The 20,645-nt window shown below is 40.9% G+C and overlaps 1 protein-coding gene across 3 annotated transcripts in view; it reads left to right on the forward strand.

Moving 5' to 3' along the window:
- The window catches only part of LOC124717007, a 94,763-nt gene that overhangs the window by 15,463 nt on the left and 58,655 nt on the right, over positions 1 to 20,645 (forward strand). For all 3 annotated transcript variants that reach the window (XM_047243665.1, XM_047243656.1, XM_047243648.1), the window contains one exon: positions 16,348 to 16,382. In XM_047243665.1, the coding sequence (XP_047099621.1) occupies positions 16,368 to 16,382 (15 nt within the window). In that variant the 5' untranslated portion in view covers positions 16,348 to 16,367. The remainder of the gene's footprint in view (positions 1 to 16,347; positions 16,383 to 20,645) is intronic.

The raw sequence follows: 20,645 nt of genomic DNA on the forward strand, positions 1-20,645 counted from the left end.
GATGGACTTACAGAGAAGCAAGAAAGGTCTTAGATCTCTGGCAACAAGTATCATTGATGCTGAAATTAGCAATGATCTGTGCTACTTGCAACCCATTCTGTAGATTGTTGTCAGGAGGGCTTCCTCCGCCCAGAACATAATACTGAAGATACTCACCATCTGTACATCAGCCTTAGTTATCCTTTTACAGTGTTGTTTATTGAAGAGAGACCATCATGCACCTAACAGTCTGTCTACATTTAGAAGTACATTCTTCCTTCCCTGTGGTTGCTCAGACATGATCAGAGGACGGTGTGCTGTCAGAAAAGGAGAGGCAAAGTGTGCAGTCTCTGTAATATCAGTGAGTGGAAACACCTCAGATGTCTTGGTAATTTGCAAAACATGTTTTTCTTGTGAAACAACTCCATGTATTGGCTTGACTCATCAGCTACCTCAGATGTCCACAAGGGATCAAAAACAGAGCAAATACAAGTCAGTGTTGCAGGTTTCATACATTAGAAATAAAGACGCTGTTACGCCAGCACTGTTGTCTCTTCATTCCTACCCAAAGTAGTTCTGTGAGTATGGAGTATGGTGGCACTGCCTTCACTTCCTACTCATTGACTTGTTCTCTTTTACTGAAGTGAAGTGTGCTGGAATGTAATGCTAGTCAAGACGTAGTATGACCAATTGTTGGGATCAGATAGCTATGATGAAGTTGAATGAAGATTAAATATTAAATATTAAAATTCATTTGCAGTAAGCTTCAAAAAAGTGCATATACTGTACAGACATTGACATATGATAAAAAATAACAGAAATATTTGTTTTTCTTATTAAAAAATATTTATTTATTTATTCATCAATATCACCTTTGTCCCCTTCTAAGTTATCACCCCCCCCCCCCCTCTCCCCCCGAGATATAAGACACTTATGTCAGCACTTCTTCTAATCTTGGAAGCGCTTCTGTAACTCAGTTTTCATGAAGGTGCTCAGCTTCTTCAAGGATTCTGTTTTTAATCGGTGATGGCAAAATGACATCCTTTCGTGGTTCTCTTCAGCTTCAGGATTAGAAAGAAGTCGCAGGGGACCATGTCCGGTGTATACAATGGCTGAGGCCAGAAAACAGTTCTGTTTCTTGCTAAAAATCCTGAACAGGCATTGCAGTGTGAACAAGAGCATTACTGTCATGCAATTTCCACAAGAGGTTTTGCCACAATTGTGGTCATTTTCACTGGATTATTTCATGCAAATAGAATGTAACTTCCAGGTAGTATTCCTTATTGACTGTATGATCATAAGGCAGAAATGCACCGTCCCATTGTAATCAAACAAAACAGTGTGAAGAACCTTCACATGTTTGACATCATAGCTGTATGTCCATGTTTTTCACTTGTTAGAACCTTCTTTAGAAGTCGTGACCAGTTATGAACTTCATTCAGCAATTCCTGAGTGGTGGCTATGCTGTGTCATTTTTTGGTCGAAATTAAACAGCTGCGGGACAGACTGCTGTTATTATGTTTCTTGCCCAAAACATCCAAACAAATTGCGTGGCATGAGCAAAAGGATATGCCAACATCATCAGCAACCTGACTGATGGTGATTCGGCAATTTTCCAGAACCATTTTCTTGACTTCTTCCATGTTGTTGCCAGTAATTGATGTGCTAGGGTGTTCAGCATGGTTGTCGTCTTTCATTGTCTTCTCTATCCTCTTTGTAACACTTATAGCACTCGTAAACTTTTGTCTTACTAATAGAAGATTTTTCAGAACCTACAGTCAAAATTTTGAATGCGGCTCTGCACTTTGCTCCATTTTTCAAACAAAATTTAATGCAGGTTCTTTCATCCAGCTTTTTCAAAAGAAAAAATTCGTCGTGCACTCGGAAACGTGTGTAATATCTCAGAATGTCAACAATAAACTAAAATATTCGAAACAGCTGAAAATGCAAACACATCGGAAACATGTGTACCATCAAGCTAAAAAAACTGAAAATGAAGTCCTCGGTTTTACTTTCAAACTCATGTAATCGCTCTCCCTTTTACGTTGGTCTAGTCCACTTGTAACCAACAACAGACTCGAGTGGCAAGTTTTTGATTAAATAGTCATGTTGGAGAGTAGGAAGTTGAATTTGCAAGTACACGGTGATGGGAGTCAGGAGATGATGTCATAGGACCTGCTGGCGAGTTAAAATGAATATATGGAGTTCGTTTCTGCTCTTTAGTGTCCACTTGGTGCTATACTGAATATCTATGTTAGCCAAGTTGGCCATAGGGGAAACTAACGATCTTCCCAAACAATTGCAATAAAATAATAATGACCTGCAAATCCCCATCAAAGATCCAGTTTTCAGCAATCATGTGAAATCTGTCAACAGTTATCAGTATGCCTCCCAGCAGTTCTTCCATTAAATTCTGGGAAAGACCACATTGTAGCTATACCTACTGTTTAAACTTGCAGTTACAGAAGAAAACTAAAGAATTTAAAGTATTAATCACTGTCAAAAACAAGATCTGTTTACTTCCACTCAAAACCATATATTCTTCTGCTTGCTGCAGTAACGACATATCCAGGACCACTTATTAACTTTTATCCATTATTTCTTATCACTTTTACTATTTCAGAATCACATTAGAGTAATTTTCAGCAGTAAAGAGCACAAGAAAATGAAATAACCCAGGGATCAGTTCTGTCACCTATTTTGCTTTTCCAGTCAATGAAATTGTGTTTCCTTTTGCTTTTCCAATCAATGAAATTGTGTTTCTTGTGGACCCTATAGTCACATTATCAATGTATGTGATGATCTATGTCAGGACTTCCCAACCTTTTCAGCTGGCGGATCCCTTCATCAGTCGAAAATCCATGACGGACCCCTAGTCAGTCAAGAGCACAGTAACTTTAAATTTCAGAGCGAAACCCATGAGAACTGAAAGCTTCTTAATGCAAGTGCCATGTTCCCAATGACCCACCCCCACCTCCGAAGTATCAGTAGTCTTTGGTTTAGAGATGTACGAAAACAACTTGAAATTAACGATCCAATTTGAATTCCCACTGTATCCAGACACATACTAGTGGATTTACTCCCTTTGTAAAACACACTATAGCCTGATTAAAATTACTTGGTAATTGACATTTCACACGGTGGAGCTGTATTCCTCCAAGAGCATTCAACGTCACGTCCAAACTGATCGCTGTTGACAAGCTGCCGCTTGTGGTCTGTCCACTTCCACTGTTTGGCTGCTGTTGTGTGAGGAGCATGCATATTTTGTAACAGTCGCACTGTGTGTGTGTGTGTGTGTGTGTGTGTGTGTGTGTGTGTGCGATTTTTCGTGAAATCCGAAGAAAAATGTTCAAATTCGTAAAGTCTATGGGACTGCACTGTTGAGGTCATCAGTCTTACACACTATTAACCTACGTTTAATTTCTGCTAAGGAGAAAACACACACACACACACACACACACACACACACACACACACACACACACACACACACACGCCTGAGCGAGGACTCGAACCTCCGGCGGGAGCGGCTGTGCAATACACGACGACATGGCACCCTAGACTGCGCGGCCATTCTGCGCGGCTGTGAAGAAAAGAGGCAGACCCATGATTTGGGATACAAACACATTACGAAAGAAAAGAGGCCAAGGAATTGCCTTTAAAGGACTATTGTGACATCTGTTGTGCCGTGTGTGGGAATACATTCACCCCTCCAAAACCAGATTTCGTAAGCCGACATCCCAGTTCTGCTTTTGGTTGGTTAGGTAAACACTTCAGAATCGATTCTGGAAATCTGCTTTTACAAAGCCGTTTTCCAGTTCCACAATTGATTTTCGTGCCCATTTAAACAGCTCGGAAAGTCTAGTTATTTTTACGTCTTGGCGTATCTACTGAACGGCAGCTGTCAGTCCTTAGCCGCAGCTAGCAGGCGGCGTTGCAGTAGTGTACTGTCAGTTGGTAACTGGCAACTGGCAGGAGGCGTGGCAACAGTTTAGCCACAGCTGGCAACTTCAACTGCTATTTGGACACTATATCATGGCAGTCAGCCTCGACTGTAAACAAATTAGGAAAACAAACAGACAGACTCTCTTATTTCTATGTAAGAAGACAAAGCATTTCACAGAACGTAAGACATTTTTTTTTCAAAGGAAACAATTCTGGCATAGGTGATTTACCTTTTACAAGGTGGCAAGTGAAAAGTCCTCATTTGTTTACGCTCACAGCCAGTTGTCACCGTATAGTGTCAGATTAATAGCAAGTAATTGTAATTGAAGTATAGGCAGCCCATATTTTTATCTGAGAGGACGGAATATATTATAAAGGAAAGAAATTAGCTTTAGAGATCATTTTAATTTTCGTAACAAAAATATCAATGCCAACAGAATTCAATTAATAATTATTTTGTAAATGATAGAAGACAGAAACAAAATTCCCACAGAATTGTAGTTCAGGTACGTTCACTGAGCATCTACAAAGAAAAATGCTTTCTTCTTTACTATAGATGAGTCTGTAGGAATAATAATGGAATCCTAATGTGATGGTTGAGGGTGCTTCTGCTGACACAATTTTGAAAAGTTGGGTTCAGTTCTTGACAACTGGGAGACGGATGTCCGGTTCCACATCTAGACAGCTTCGGTACTTAGTTTTGTGGGCAGCATAGATTGAGAATCCAGATTCACACATGTATGTTGTGGCAAACGGAAGAAGTACACATTTTGCCTTTTCAACAAGGGGGTAGTATTTCTTGTTATCCAAACGGATCCAAAAGTGTGAGTAACCGTCAATGTCAAAACTTGATTTCAAGGTAGGGTCTGTGGCAATTTCTATCAACAACTCATATTCATTTGATGATAGAATGTTCGGCTTTTTGGATACAGTGAATGGGTTGACCACCCATTCGTATTTCTGCAGCTTCTCATCTTCAGCTGTTGGGAAATAATGCTCCAACAATGACATCAAGCTTCGGAGATGTTCCAGGATTTGATGAAACGAGTTCTTCCCAAGCGCCAATGTTTTGTTTTGAAAAACTCCTTGAGAAGAGGGAAACACTCGACCTCCCCCTCCTCGTCACTCTCTTCCCAAAAATTGATTTTCCTCTTGAATGCTTGAACTTTGTCGATAGCAGTGACCTTTGTTTCACTTTGCCCTTGGAGTGAAATATTCATTTCGTTCATTTTGGAGAAAATATCTGACAAACAGGCAAGTATACACTGCCAATTTTCGTCATTAATAAGATTTGCTAGTTTGGTGTTATGCTCCAAAAGGAAAGCTAAGACTTCCAATCTTAATTTGTACAACCAAGAGAGTGCATTCCCACGTGAGAGCCACCTCACTTCTGCGTGGAGAAGCAGGGAACGATGAAGGCTTCCCATATCTTCACACAGTATTGTTAAAAGTCTTGTCTTCAATGGCCTTGATTTTATGTAGTTAATAATTTGAATAGATTCGTCTAAAACTTTCTTGAACGAAACGGGCATTTGTTTCGTAGCTAAAGTGTATCTGTGGCGAGCACAATGACTACTGGCTGCAATTCTTGGCATTTTCTTTTATTTTCGTTATTGCTCCGACTGTAGGGCCCGTCATAGCTTTTGCACCATCTGTTCACACATCTATGCAATTAAACCATTAAACTTCGTTAGTCCTTAAAAAATCATCCAATAGACAGAATATTTCAGCACCTGTTGTGTTGGCAGCTAGTGGTAAGCACAATAAGAGGTCCTCCTCAAAACATCCAGAATACTCATAACGGACAAAAGCCAATAAAACCACTAATCCTGCAAAATCAGTGGATTCATCTCTCTGCAAAGAAAATGAATTGTGTTGGATGCGAGAAACAAGAGTATCTTTCACATCATTTGATATGTCAACAATGCGTCTCTTGACAGTATTGTTTGATAATGGCACCGAAGATACAACCTTTACTGCCTTTTCGTCCAGCATGCAAGAAACAATATCATTAACACATAGCTTTATGAGATTTGCTGCAATGGTATGAGCTTTGCCTGTTTTTGCCACTCTATAACTAATCAAGAAAGAAGCTTTTAATGAGTTTTCATTAATTGTTTTTGCATGAGTTTTCATGCAATGCTGAGAAGCAGCTAGTTCAGCAGTCTTCCTTTTGAAAAAATCTATGCCTTTAGCTTGGAAATCAGGGCGAGTACCTTCAAAATGAAGGCGCAATTTAACTGGAACCATTGAACTGTTCGGAAGGACTCGCACACAAATTATACACTGAGCTTTACCCTCCTTTGTCTACATAATGCCCATTTCTAAATAGCTTTTGTTGTACTTACGCTTCTTGGTTATTCCACTTCCACAGGATATTGTAACCAATTGAGTACTTGCAGCGTTTTCACATAATAAATCCTGCTGTGGAGCTTCTGGTGATTGTTCTTCCTTTGGTCGTCCTCCCTCCTCATTCATTTCAACTGGAAACTTCCCTTGCTGTGAAGGCGATGGAGAAACTGCACCCTTCTTCAATGATCCTGACTTCAGCCACCAATCCATGTTAGAAGTAATAAACTGGTCAAAAATTGACTTATGATATAGGTAGTGCACTGATAAAGCAAGTTTAACATTTAATGATGCCGGGGCCGCATACGTGCCAGCGAGTGCTGTGATTGGTCGACAAAGCTCACTCCGCGCATGCGTAAAACGTTTCAGCGCATCTAGCACCATGAACCGGTGCACAAACGACCCCCATATTGTTGCGAAACAGTCGATCACAGAAGCCGCATTCTACGGCACTAAACTGTGTGTGCGTTCTCACTTAGGACCCGCAAAGGCTGCTTGGGAATACGACCTGAAGTAAAAGTACACACGTTTTTCACACAAAAAAATAGTGATGAATTTTATTTTCACATTTTAATTCAATAATTTTACTCATTATTGTACACAATTTGGTGATAGGTGGCCGCATACCCCCTAAAAAGAGCCGGTTGACCCCTAAGAGGTCCGCAGACCACACGTTGGGAAGCCCTGAACTATGTCTTCCTTGCAGCAGTACATCAGTAGGTGTTGTTGAATGCCAGCTCCAGGAAGGAATCTTAAAGCCACAATATTGTGCTCTGAAATGTGATTTTCAGCTATCATCTTCAGAAACCTGTAATTTAGTTCTGCAGGGTCAAAAACGGCACACCTTTATCTTAAATTGTACATAGGTAATGAAATGTTAGAAGTCAGAGAGCAGTAATGCTTCTTGGATCTTTTGTTTGATAACAAGTTGATATGCCTGCTGCACATGTATTAGCTGTAAGCCAACTGCATAGTACATTCACCGGGGTGTCTGTCCCTGGCGGCAATTTCACAAGGGGGGGGGGGGGGGGGGGTCCTAATTCATATTCTTGAGGAAGAAAACTTTGTTTCACAAAACACCTAGCATCCAGCGCACATTGATCTAGCAATTATTCATATGATTTTGAAATACATCCATGTTGATTTTTAACATTTTTGAACACATTCCTTCTTGATTTCTGAATGAATCATAAGCAGCTGATTTTTGAATGGGTCCATAGTGTACGTGATGTTTCTGCCAGAGGAATTCCGGTCGCATCTAGAAATAAACTTTCCTGCAGACAAAATGGGACAGGGCTGTACGAGCTGAGCGAAATAAAGCCAAACGGTGCCAATCGCTGTTTGTTATGTGGTTGACTGGGTTTGCGAATAATCAGCTTCGTTATAATTACTAGCGAAATCCATAGATTCAGACTACCAGAGTGGAAATAAACGATAAACAGGAATAACAGATAAGAAAGATCAGGTATTATCTTCTTGCTGTCGCCAAGAAAATGAAATTTTAACAGAAAAGGTTTGGCCATATCGCTACACTAGCAAGGGCCAGTTGTACAGTCCCCAGCTAGCAGCCGCCAGCTGCTTAAGTTCAATTCTGGGAGTAGCGCAGAAAATGCATTGTACGAACACGTAATAATGCCTAACGGTAGAATAAACACGGGAAAACTAAATCGGTGATTGTGGCAGGTTTGGTGAAGTTAACCATAGAATGAGTCTTGACACTGGTAGGAATAGTTACAGAATTAGTGATGACAAGATTGTTTGTAAGAACGAGGAAGGAGAAGAAACGGGGACATCACACAAATTATGGAAGAATGTGACAATTTGAAATTTATACAAAAATTTCGTATTACTATGTATCTATCTCATGCTTGAGAAGCTGGAGCGTATAATTGAAATATGAAACTATTTCCTAACATAAAGAGTTTTGCTTTTAGTAGGCCTAATAGGCATTTGATATTGGTACTTTGTGAATTATATTCTGCCGTGCTGTAAACATAACCATTTGTGTCCAAACAGTCTCGTTTATATGGTGTGTGTTACAATTGCTGCAATATTAGACAGGCCTATTTCGTTTCATCTAGCAGACAGTGACAAAAACAGACATCATCAGATTGAGAAATCGTACCAGACTGGGTACTATTTGTATTAAAAGCTTTTTCAATATTAGACAACATTTTGATTTTTCTTGTAGCAAAACGTTTGACGAACTTTGATGAGGTAATAGATTATTTCGGCGTATGTTTAGATAAACACGAATTCGGCACTGGTCTTGTAATACACAACAAAGCAGCAAATTTGGTGAAGGTATTCAAAGCTGTTAACAAGAGAATATCCTACATAGCACTTGGAAACCAGGTGTCAGACATCACTTTCATCAATGTTCATGCACCAACTGAGGATGAAACAGACGAGGAAAAGGAAGAGTTCTGTGACCAACTAGAGAAAATAATTGAGAGCACACCAACTAGAAATATCAAGATAGTGCTGGGAGATTTTAATGGAGAAGCTGAAAAAGAAGTAGTCTACATACAAGCTATAGGAAGGCACAGTTTGCATGATGAGACCAATGAGAATGGTCAGAGGATGATCAGCTTAGCTATCTCAAAGAACCTGAGAGTGAGTTCGACTTACTTCGAGCATAAGAGAATACATAAGGGAGCATGGTGCTCACCAGATGGAAGAACCACCACCAGATAAATCGCATCTTGGTGGACCAGTGCTATAGCCATAGAGTCATGGACGTCAGGTCGTATAGAGGAGCCGACTGTGCGTCAGACCACTTCCTCATTATGTGCAGGCTTAAACTAATGTTCACCTATGTGCATAAGAAGAAGGGGACACTAAAACCTGCTTTGAATGTTGAGAAACTGTGAGAAAGTGGCATTAAAGAACAATATGCTATAGAAATCAAAAACCGTTTTGATGTCCTAGAGACCCTGGAAGCAAGAGAGAACGTGGAGGAAAGATGGAAAGAAATAAAGTCCACGGTACTAAGTGTAGTGGAGGATATATTGGGAAGAAAGAAGGTAATGAAGAAGAGGAAATGGTTTAACGAGCCAGCCAGCCAGCTACAGAAAAGAGATGGAAGATGAGGGAGAAGTGGGTAACTGACAGAGAGAATGAGGAGAAAAGAGAACATTTTATCAGTATCAGAAGGGAGACAAAGCCAATCCTAAGAGCAGAGAAGGGTATATATATCTACCCAGTTTGCTAGAACAAGTTGAGGCAGAGAGCCAAAACAAGAACTATAGGCAGTTCTTCCAATACATAAAAAATCAGAAATATGGATTTCAGAGCCCAACTTTTTTCATTAGAGATAGAATGGCAACTTGATAAATGAAAAGGAAAGAATTGTAGAAAGATGGAAAGAATACTTCTCAGAATTGTTGAATCGCCCAGATCCGGATATTACCTGCAAACACCGTGGAGGAAAGGAAAGATAAAGAAGAATGGGAAGTTAATGAAGAAGATGTGATGATCACAAATGAAGGACTCAGAAACAACAAATCCCCAGGGGAGGACAGAATAACATCAGAATTAGTCAAGGAAGGAGGTAAGAGCTTACACTTAGAGATATATAAACTGATCCAGTTGATATCCATCATTATCCTCAGAAAATTGCAACCATTCATAGAGAACAACATACAGGAATACCAAGCTGGCTTTCAACTACACAGATCGACAATAGATCACATTTTCAAACTAAGACAATTGCTTGAAAAACTCTGGGAATATGATAAAGATATCTACAACGTGCATATGGCAGCATCCACAGGAATAAGCCATACAATGCAGTGCATGACTTCAGAATCCCTGAGAAACCAGTGAGAATGGTGCGAGCTTGTATGGAAGGGTCAAAGGCAGCAGTACATTTCTGAGGAGCCACATCAGAAACATTAGAGATTGAGACAGGCCTCAGACAAGGGGATGCTCTCTCATGTGCTCTGTTCAATGTCATCTTAGAGAAAGTAATAAAAGAGTTAGGCAACAGGAGTGGGCTAGAGTAGAGATGGACAGTAACTTCAGTTGTCTCGCATATGCAGATGACATACTACTACTAAGTGAATCAAAGCACAAGTTGAAAGGAATGTACCAGAAAATGGACAGTTATGCACAGAAGGTAGGGCTCAAAGTGAATCAAGACAAAACAGAGTTCTTGCAGTTAGGAAGAAGACAAGAGCAGGAAGAATTTCTTGAGATGGATGGCAAGAGGTTCAAGAGAGCTCACCAGTTCAAATACACAAATACTTGGGATCTTGGTTTACCATGGACAACAACATGAAAATGGACATCAAGGAAAGAATAGCAGTGGGAATGAAATGCATGCATTCCCTCAGAAAGACGCTCGGCTCTAAATCAATCTCAGTGAACACTTAACATGGAAAGCTACAACACAGTGATATGACCAGCAGTAATGTACAGTTCAGAAACATGGGGCATGACTACGCGAGAAAAGGAAAAACTATTAATATTTGAAAGAAGAGTTATGAGGAAGATATGGGGACCAGTTTTAGATAACGGAGACTGGAGGAGGAGGAAAAACGAGGAAATCCACCTTCTGATGTGAGAATCAACTATCCTACAGAAGATAAAGAGCAAAAGAATACAATGGATGGGCCATGTAGCCTGTATGCCAGATGGAAGACAGACAAAGATGGCACTAGAGGGGAAACCAAACACCAAACACCCCATTGGACAACCAGTGCAGTGCTGGATGGACGACCTGGCGAAGGACCTAGCAGCATTGGGAATTGAAGACACCTGGAGGAACCGGACACAAAACAGGAAGGAATGGAGGCGGTTTGTGGAAGTAGCGGGTCTGCCAGGGCCCATGTTCGCTGGATATCTATCTATTTATCTATCTTGGAGAGTATCCTCTGATGTCTTGTTTCCTTTAGGACATAATGTAAGAGCTTTCTAATTACGAACATACGGGCTTCCTACGTCATCGTAGTTGCGCAAACGCAATGACGCCTGTTATCTTGTGCTCTCTGCCAACTGTTGAAACGAATCTATTTCTAACAGGTAGCGGGAAAATATTGCAAATGATGATTTGAAAAGCATTAAACCTAGTTTAGACTACATTGGGTTGCGCCACTCGTTGCGTGGAATGAGTTGCACATAAGTGGTTTCATATATGATTGTAGACCCGGCGACATCAGTATACATTTCAGTTTCATTGTTTTGTGGGTTCCTGAATCGTGTCTGAAATAAACGTTTTGGCAGCTGCACATCGTACGAGTTTTGATGAAGTTAAAGCTTGTTGCGTTGAATCGCGGCATAAGAAAAAAAATAAGAAACATGTTTCTATTTATGACTGGATGAAGAAAGAAGTCAACTCGGTTGCTCAGCAAGGTATCTATAGATAGTGGTAATGACGACGATAAATAATCACTCACACTTCCATCAATTACTATGAATACTTTTACTCTCGCATTGTACACACAATGCTGATCTGGCGAAGACACAGTTTTTCTCGCTGCAATAGGTGGCGATGTTATTGGGGGGTGAGCCAGTGGTTCTACGCCCCCACAAATCTTCAAGACCAATATTACATGTGAAGGCGTTGCTTTTCTTGTAGCAACACTATGTATATTAATTTAAACAGTTAACTTCTATTTGTGTGTTGGCGCTACTTACCAGTAATGTTGCTATTGGCTGACTAAATCACGTATCCTATACTCTGAATATCCGCTGTCATCAGCTGGCGAGATCACGTGACTGGCTTACAAAAGCGCATCCCAATCTCGATTTCAATGCTTCGGAAAGTAACATGCGATGTTTGATGGAATTCGCAATTATACTTTCGTAATACGAAAATATGCAGCGTACATGTTGCTTCACACCAAAGATCTTTCCAAAACGTGTTCCCCCACCCCCCAACCCTTGGAGTTTCATTTTCTAAAGTGCCGAGAAATTCTATGCCGGTGTATAAAACAATAGACATTCAAAGGATTGATAACTTTTACAGTTCCGAGGAAACGTATACTGTCATGTAACATGGAAAAAGTGTATTTTCGCCTGGGAGAAAATGTATTTTTAACCATGAAATACGGGAATTTTTTTCCCTAGTCTGCATATACACCCTGTCAGGTTTCTTACATTTGAAACATTTATCTGGTTTTCTTGAATTTTTATCTTGATGAGGGTTATTTTTCCAATGGTTGAAAGCTGCTGTTTATCTGGCAGAAAAGCATCCTGCTTCATAACTTTCTTGAGACTTAGATATTTTTCTTTCATCATCTGTTTTGAGGTCAGATTCTCTAGTGTTGCTGATGAGGATGAGCTGATTCCCAAGCACTCTGAAACTGGTTGTGGCTTGTTGATAATGTCATTAACAATTTTTTGATCATCATATAGGTTGTAGTATTTTCACATTAATCCCTCAAGTGGTAACAGGCCTTCTAACTGTGAAATATATGTAGCCACATCACTTGAAACTTTTTTAAAAAGTTGTTTCATTGCTGCTGTAATGAATGTATGCTTACATTGTTTTTCCGTTTGTAAACTGCAAGTTAGTTTGGTCCATGTGCCAGCAGAAGATTGACAATTTATATTGTGTAATATTGGCTTCTTCTGAACTGATGTTCCAGTAATTTTCTGAGCTGCATTGTACATGTTTTTCCACATTGAGAGATCCTTTTCATATGCCTGTACTGCTGCAGTGTTCATGTTTTCATTATGTAGTGGTTTAGTTTTTGGCCTGTGACAGCATCCAAAGCTCCCATGGCACTTACTTCAAATTTCCAGGCTGACTAGTTCTCGACCCTATGAGCTTTGTAAGTCTTGTAACGTCATTTTCCTTCATTTTAAGGTTAGGTTTTCAGTTGCACTTGGAGAAAATAACCTCAAAATTCCTCACACAGGTTTTAGATACTGTACTCAGTATTCAGTTTTATTCACACTGAAGAGCCAAAGAAACACGTGCACCTGCCTAATATCATGTAGGGCCCCTACGAGCTTGCAGAAGTGCCGTAACAAGACGTGGCATGGACAAGACTAATGTCTGAAGTAGTGCTGGAGGGAATTAACACCATGATCCTGTTTGGCTCTCCATAAATCCATAAGAGTACAAGGGGTGGGAATCTCTTTTGAACAGCACATTGCAAGGCATCCCAGATATGCTTGATAATGTTCATATCTGGGGAGTTTGGTGGCCAGCGGAAGTGTTTAAACTCAGAAGAGTGTTCCTGGAGGCACTGTGTAGCAATTCTGGACATGTGAGATGTTGCATTGTCCTGCTGGAATTGCCCAAGTCTGTCGGAATGCACAATGGACACAAATGGTGATCAGACAGGACGCTTATGTTCATGTCATCTGTCAGAGTTGTATTTAGACTTATCAGGGGCCCAATATCACTCCAACTGCACGCGCCCCATACAATTACAGATCCTCCACCAGCCTGAACAGTCATCTGCTGATATGCAGGGTCAATGGATTCATAAGGTTGTTTTCATACCCGTACACGTCCATCCACACGATACAATTTGAAACGAGACTCGTCCAACCAGGCAACATGTTTCCAGTCATCAACAGTCCCATGTCAGTGCTGGCGGGACCAGGTGAGGTGTAAAGCTTTGTGTCGTGCAGTCATCAAGGATACATGAGTGGGCCTTTGGCTCCAGAAGCCCATATTGATGATGATTTGTTGAATGGTTCACACGCTGACACTTATTGATAGCCCAGTATTGAAATCTGTAGCATTTTGCAGAAAGGCTGCACTTCTGTCATGTTGAACATCTGTCTTCAGTTGTCATTGGTCTCGTTCTTGCGGGATCTCTCTCTGGCCGCAGCGATGTCGAAAATTTGATGTTTTACTGGATTCCTGATATTCACAGTACACTCATGAAATGGTCGCACAGGAAAATACTCAACTTTGCTGTCTTGGAAATGCTGTGTCCCATTGCTCGTGCACTCACCACATTCAGACTCACTTAAATCTTGATAACATGCCATTGTAGCTGCAGTAACTGATCTAACAACTGCACCAGATACGTGTCTTATATAGATGTTGCTGACTGCAGCACCATATTCCACCTATGTTCATATCTCTGTATTTGAACACAAATGCCTATGCCAGTTTTGTTGACACCTCAGTGTATGTCACATAAAACCTGCCCTCAGTGATTACTGGGCCCATGAGTTGTTACAGGAGTTGCAGTAAAGCAAGGCTAGTTCTCACTGTAGGATAATGACACAGTTTGATGGTAAACAGGTACAAAATGTGTCGTGTAACACACACAGCCACATACACGTTACAAGAAGGAAAGGCGGTCTTTTTACCAATAACTTCACTATCAAGTCCCTGATGGCAGCACAGTATATGCAGTTGGAAAGTGCACCAAATACAAACATGGGAGAAACGCATGAAATAAAAAAACAAGACATTTTTAATTGGTTAATCTTATTGTCATCATATCCTGTACATTCGAAACACTAACCCTATCACATCCTATTGTGCTCTCTGGTGTGGCTGGATTTATTAGAAGTTAAAATTGTAACATTGTTCAAATTATTAGCTTTCTACCTTTATTGCTCTCTGGCCGCAGCGATGTCGAAAATTTGATGTTTTACTGGATTCCTGATATTCACAGTACACTCATGAAATGGTCGCACAGGAAAATACTCAACTTTGCTGTCTTGGAAATGCTGTGTCCCATTGCTCGTGCACTCACCACATTCAGACTCACTTAAATCTTGATAACATGCCATTGTAGCTGCAGTAACTGATCTAACAACTGCACCAGATACGTGTCTTATATAGATGTTGCTGACTGCAGCACCATATTCCACCTATGTTCATATCTCTGTATTTGAACACAAATGCCTATGCCAGTTTTGTTGACACCTCAGTGTATGTCACATAAAACCTGCCCTCAGTGATTACTGGGCCCATGAGTTGTTACAGGAGTTGCAGTAAAGCAAGGCTAGTTCTCACTGTAGGATAATGACACAGTTTGATGGTAAACAGGTACAAAATGTGTCGTGTAACACACACAGCCACATACACGTTACAAGAAGGAAAGGCGGTCTTTTTACCAATAACTTCACTATCAAGTCCCTGATGGCAGCACAGTATATGCAGTTGGAAAGTGCACCAAATACAAACATGGGAGAAACGCATGAAATAAAAAAACAAGACATTTTTAATTGGTTAATCTTATTGTCATCATATCCTGTACATTCGAAACACTAACCCTATCACATCCTATTGTGCTCTCTGGTGTGGCTGGATTTATTAGAAGTTAAAATTGTAACATTGTTCAAATTATTAGCTTTCTACCTTTATTGCTTATGCAAGTAATTATTGCAACATGTCTCTTAACACTCCTCAGTGACTAAGAGTTGATGCAATGTTTATTAGTGTAGCTGTTTGCATTTACTATGTATTAATTTTTTGTAGATTGTGTTAATTATTTGTGTTTAAGTTTCCGTAACTTTTGTAGTAAAAAATGATTTATTGTTTTTGATAAAGAGCTTTTTTTATGTGGCTGCCACTTCTAGTGTGCTTTTGTGTGTGTGTGTGTGTGTGTGTGTGTGTGTGTGTGTGTGTGTGTGTGTGTGTGTGTGTGTGTGTGTGTTTTGGGGGGGGGGGGGGGATTCTATCAGTCCCATTATTCTCCCTGTGTGACATACAGTATTTCATTGCATTTCCCACCAACCATTAGTTCACCATTGCTGACACGCAAAACTGGAATTTCCCAGTGCCACCTGATTCACAGCATACCTGCTTTCATATAGCTGCACAGCTGTCCATTGTCTAATCACAGGGTCACACTGAATTTAACATTTACCACCACCAAGGCATACACATGGCTTGCATGTTCTGGCTTGTCATTTCAGTCATGACTATTGGGATATGAATTTTTTTAAAAGGGAACCTAAGTTCTGTTCACATTCAAAGCAAATTGCAGCCTGTGTGTCATTTCCACCAACCTACATACTATCAAATAATGCAGTGCCTTCTCTTTGTATATTCACATTTATTATATAGATTGTACCAGTATTAGAAAAATCACATTAATTTCTCATTTTTTTAGTATGTTAACTTAGTATTCCTCCTTTTTTTTTCAGTTACATTGGAGATGTAAAGAATGGATGAAATTGAGGTAAGAAATAATTTTTGTCATGACTGTTATGTACTGTATCATTTTCTCATGTTTGTTTCATTAGATTTTTGTTTGCTTATCTATTTTCAGTAACTGTTGCTAATATGTCCTGTGACTCTTGGATGAAACCTGTTTAAAGCTTCAGTTTTTCATTAGCTGTCTATCTCGCACAAACAGTTGCACACATTGCCCACACTTGTCTGCGATGAATTGTTATAGAAAGAATCGCAATCCCCCACCTAAAATCTGATTCCGACCATATCATCCTACCTGCTGGCAAAGGCTCCACCACTGTTGTTTTGAACTGCAAGGACTACCTGGCAGAAGAACTCCACAAGCTGTTAGATTTGGCCATCTACAAACCCTGCCACAGTGACACCATTCCAGAAATCCAGAGTGATCTCAAGTCTCTCCTCAGATCCTTAGGCCCAACCCAGAACCTCTCCACAGAGTCTATATCTCTCGTCATCCCTACCATTCCCCGCACTTGTACCTTCTACACGCTTACTAAAGTTGATAAATGTAACCCACCAGGATGCCCCACTGTGGCTAGTTACTGTGCCCCCACTGAGAGAATCTGTGTCCTCATAGACCAACTTCTTAAGCCTATTACCTGCAACCTACCCTCTTACATAAAAGATACCAACCATTTTCACCAACTCTCCACAGTTCCTGTTCCTTTACCACATGGTGCCCTGCTTGTCACAATTGATGCCACCTCCCAGTACTCTAACATCCTAAAGCCCATGGAGTAGCCCCTATTGACCTCTGCCTTTCCCTACGCCTGATGGATTCAAAACCTACAACCCCCTTCCTAGTCACCATGACCAACTACATCCTCAGCCACAGTTACTTCTTGTTTTAATGCGTCACCTACAAACAAATCTGGGCACTCACATGGCACTACCCTATGCCGACCGCTTCATGGCTCATCTAGAGGAATCCTTTATAAACACTCAAAATCCCAAACACATCTGATGACTTCTTCATCACTTGGATTGAGGTTGAGGATGCCCTATCCACATTACTCCAGAACCTCAACAACTTCTCCCCCATTAGCTTCATTGGGTCCTCCTCAACCCACTTTCCTTGATGCTGACCTCCACTTCAAAGGTGGCTACATCAGTGCCTCCGTCCATATCAGGCCTACCAACCACCAGCAATATTTCCACTTCAACAGCTGCCACCCACTCCATACCAAGAAGTCACTTTCTTACACCCTAGCCACCTGTATCAGTTGCATCTGTAGTGATGTGCAGTCCCTCTCGAAAGATACCAAAGGTCTCACTGAGGCCTTCACAGACTGTAATTACTCTCCCAAACTTGTGCAGAAACAGATCTCCCATGCTTTATCTCTCCAGACACACAACACCTCCTGAAGTCGCTCCACCTTATCGTAGAGGAGCATACCTGCCGTGACCATGTACAACCCGGGACTGGAGCAACTGAACCATGTTCTTCACCAGGATTTTGACTACCTCTCATGCCCTGAAATGAGGACTGCCCTACCCACTATCTTCCCCATCCCTCTCATGGTGGTATTCTGGTGCCTACTGAATCTACACAATATCCTCATCGATCACTACACAATCCCTGCTCCCAACCCCTTGCCTTATGGCTCATATTCCTGTAATAGACCTGGATGCAAAACCTATCTCATAACTCCTCCTACCAACACCTACTTCATTCCGCTCACAAACATCACCTATCCCATGAAAGGCGGGGCTGTCTGTGAAACTAGTCATGTGATCTACAAACTTAGCTGCAACCACTGTGCTGCGTTCTATGTGGGCATGACAACCAATAAGCTGTCAGTCCACATGAATGGTCACTGACAAACTGGATCACCCAGTGGCTGAATATGCTGCCTAATACAACATTCATTTCAGTGACTGCTTCACAGCCTGTGCCATCTGGCTCTCTCCCTTCAACACCAGCTTTACTGGATTGCACTAGTGGCAATTCTGCCTACAATACATCTTACATTCCCATAACCCTCCCAGTCTCTAGACTTCATTAGTTATTGTCCTTCACCCACCTATCCCTTCGCTGTTCCCACTCCACGGCCTTCTATTCCACAAGCGCATCCACAGTCTTTTTATCATATCCAATTCTGCCCCACCCGACGTCCATCCAATCACCTAGCTTCCCTACCCTCTCTCCACCTCATCCCCTACCCTGCTCTCCCTCCCCCTACCAGCCCCAGCCTCCTCCTCACTCCCACCTCCCAGACTGTTTCTCCCATCATGCGCAGTTGCTTGCAGTCTGGCCTCTGCAGCCAGAGACAGTGGTCATGTGTGTGTGTGTGTGTGTGTGTGTGTGTGTGTGTGTGTGTGAGAGAGAGAGAGAGAGAGAGAGAGAGAGAGAGAGAGTGAGTCTGACCCAAAGCTAGTGTGTTTAGTAGCCTGTTTATTGTGCCTGTCTGTGACTTAACATCTCTGCTATATGGTGAGTAGCAATCTATCCTTTTCATAATATTGTCATTATTCCATACAGGATTTTTCTTACAGACAATTTTCTATTAATTACATACTTATTCACTTATCTAAGTTGTCACCGGCCCTGTAGAGCATGCACTGCATCAACACTCAGTCTCCACTGCATTCTGTCTGTTACTGTTTCCTTATAATTGACTACATTCAGAGCTTACACATCTTTCCTTACATTATCTTTCCATAAATTTTTTGACCTACCTAGGTGTCTTTTTGTTGTGATATGTTTTGCTGTAATATGTTACATATTATATGACCTGCCCATTAGAATGATCTTCTCTTTTGATATTGTAAAACTTTGGCCTGGTACATGGCCTGACAAATTTCATTTTTCTTTCTTGTTCTTTGCGTCTCTCACTGGACCTCAGATTCTTCTCATTGCCTTTCTTTCTAATGTTAAGAAGTTTCTGCATCTTCCTTGGAGTTAGTGTCCGGCTTTCTCATCCATAGAGGACAATGGGGCATATAACAGCATTGTAAATCTACATTTTCGCAGAATGTGATATGGCTTTAGACTTGAACATATCTCTGAGGACATATAGATATCTTGAACCAGCAGAAATTCTTTTTTTTTGCATTTGTGGGCGTTTGGTTACAACAGTTGTACCAACTCCCAGCTGCTTGAACTCGTCAGCAGACATGAACTGGTCTCTGTCAACTGTGAAGTGCTATTGTGCAAATTTAGTTTTGCCTACTTGCTTATGTTCTGTTTTTTGTTTATTGATGAGTAGTCTTGCTTTACTTGCTGCTGTGGCAGTCCTTTTGTGCATCTTCCCAAAGTCTTGTTCACTCATGCTCACTGACACTGTGTCATCCGTGTAGCCCATTATAGGCTTCAACTTGGCTCTGACTTACAACTTTTCCAGGCTGAGATAAAATAGTATGTGTGACAGTGCATCTCCCTGTCTTAATCCAGTTCATATGGGGTCAGGTTGCGAGTGCTCCACCAGTTCTTGTTATTGCACTCAATTCACTCATACAAACTCTAATCATTTCAATGAGCTTATTTGGGATTATGAACTCCTGCAGGATTTTATAGAGGGTATCTTGACAAATATTGTCATAAACTCTTTGAAAATTTACGAACAACATCTGGACTTTTCTCTCTCTTTCCCAATATTTCTCAAGACCTTGCCTGAAAGCAAGCCCATTGTCAGTAGTTGAACAGTTTGGTTGGAGTCCAGTCTCACAATCTCCCATGATATTTTCTGCAAATGGTTTTAGCTTGTAGAAAGGATATTGTGCGACATTAAATAAAATGATTGCTTGATAGTTAAAGCAACCTTGCTTCCTTTCATGTGTATTGGACAAATGACTGCTGTCTTCCAGCTGCCTGGTAATGCCTGTCTTCCAGATGAGCTGATTGAGTTTGCAACAATTCAGTCTGTAATGTGCTTCCTCCATACTTCAGCATTTCTGCGTAGACCATATCCTTTCCTGGCACTTTGTCGCTTTTCATCCTCTCTGTATGGCTTTCACTGTGTCTTCTACTTTGATGTCAACCTCTGTCTAATTTGTTTCTTCTTGTTTTTCACTGAAACATAATTCTGGTTTAAGATATCTGAGTAGCACATTGAAATAGCCTTTCTATCACTCTGAGACTGATTCAGCATCCATACCCATGTTTCCACTTTTGTCATTAATGTACTGATTTCTTGCACGGAAGCCTTTTCTTGCTGTTTTCACATGCTGGCGGAATCTTCTATTGTCCAGTTTTAAGCCGTTCAGCTCACATTTTCAAGACTTTTTGTTAGGTACTTTCTCTTTTCAG

This window comes from Schistocerca piceifrons, chromosome 1, assembly GCF_021461385.2.
Source record: "Schistocerca piceifrons isolate TAMUIC-IGC-003096 chromosome 1, iqSchPice1.1, whole genome shotgun sequence".
Lineage (NCBI taxonomy): Eukaryota > Metazoa > Arthropoda > Insecta > Orthoptera > Acrididae > Schistocerca > Schistocerca piceifrons.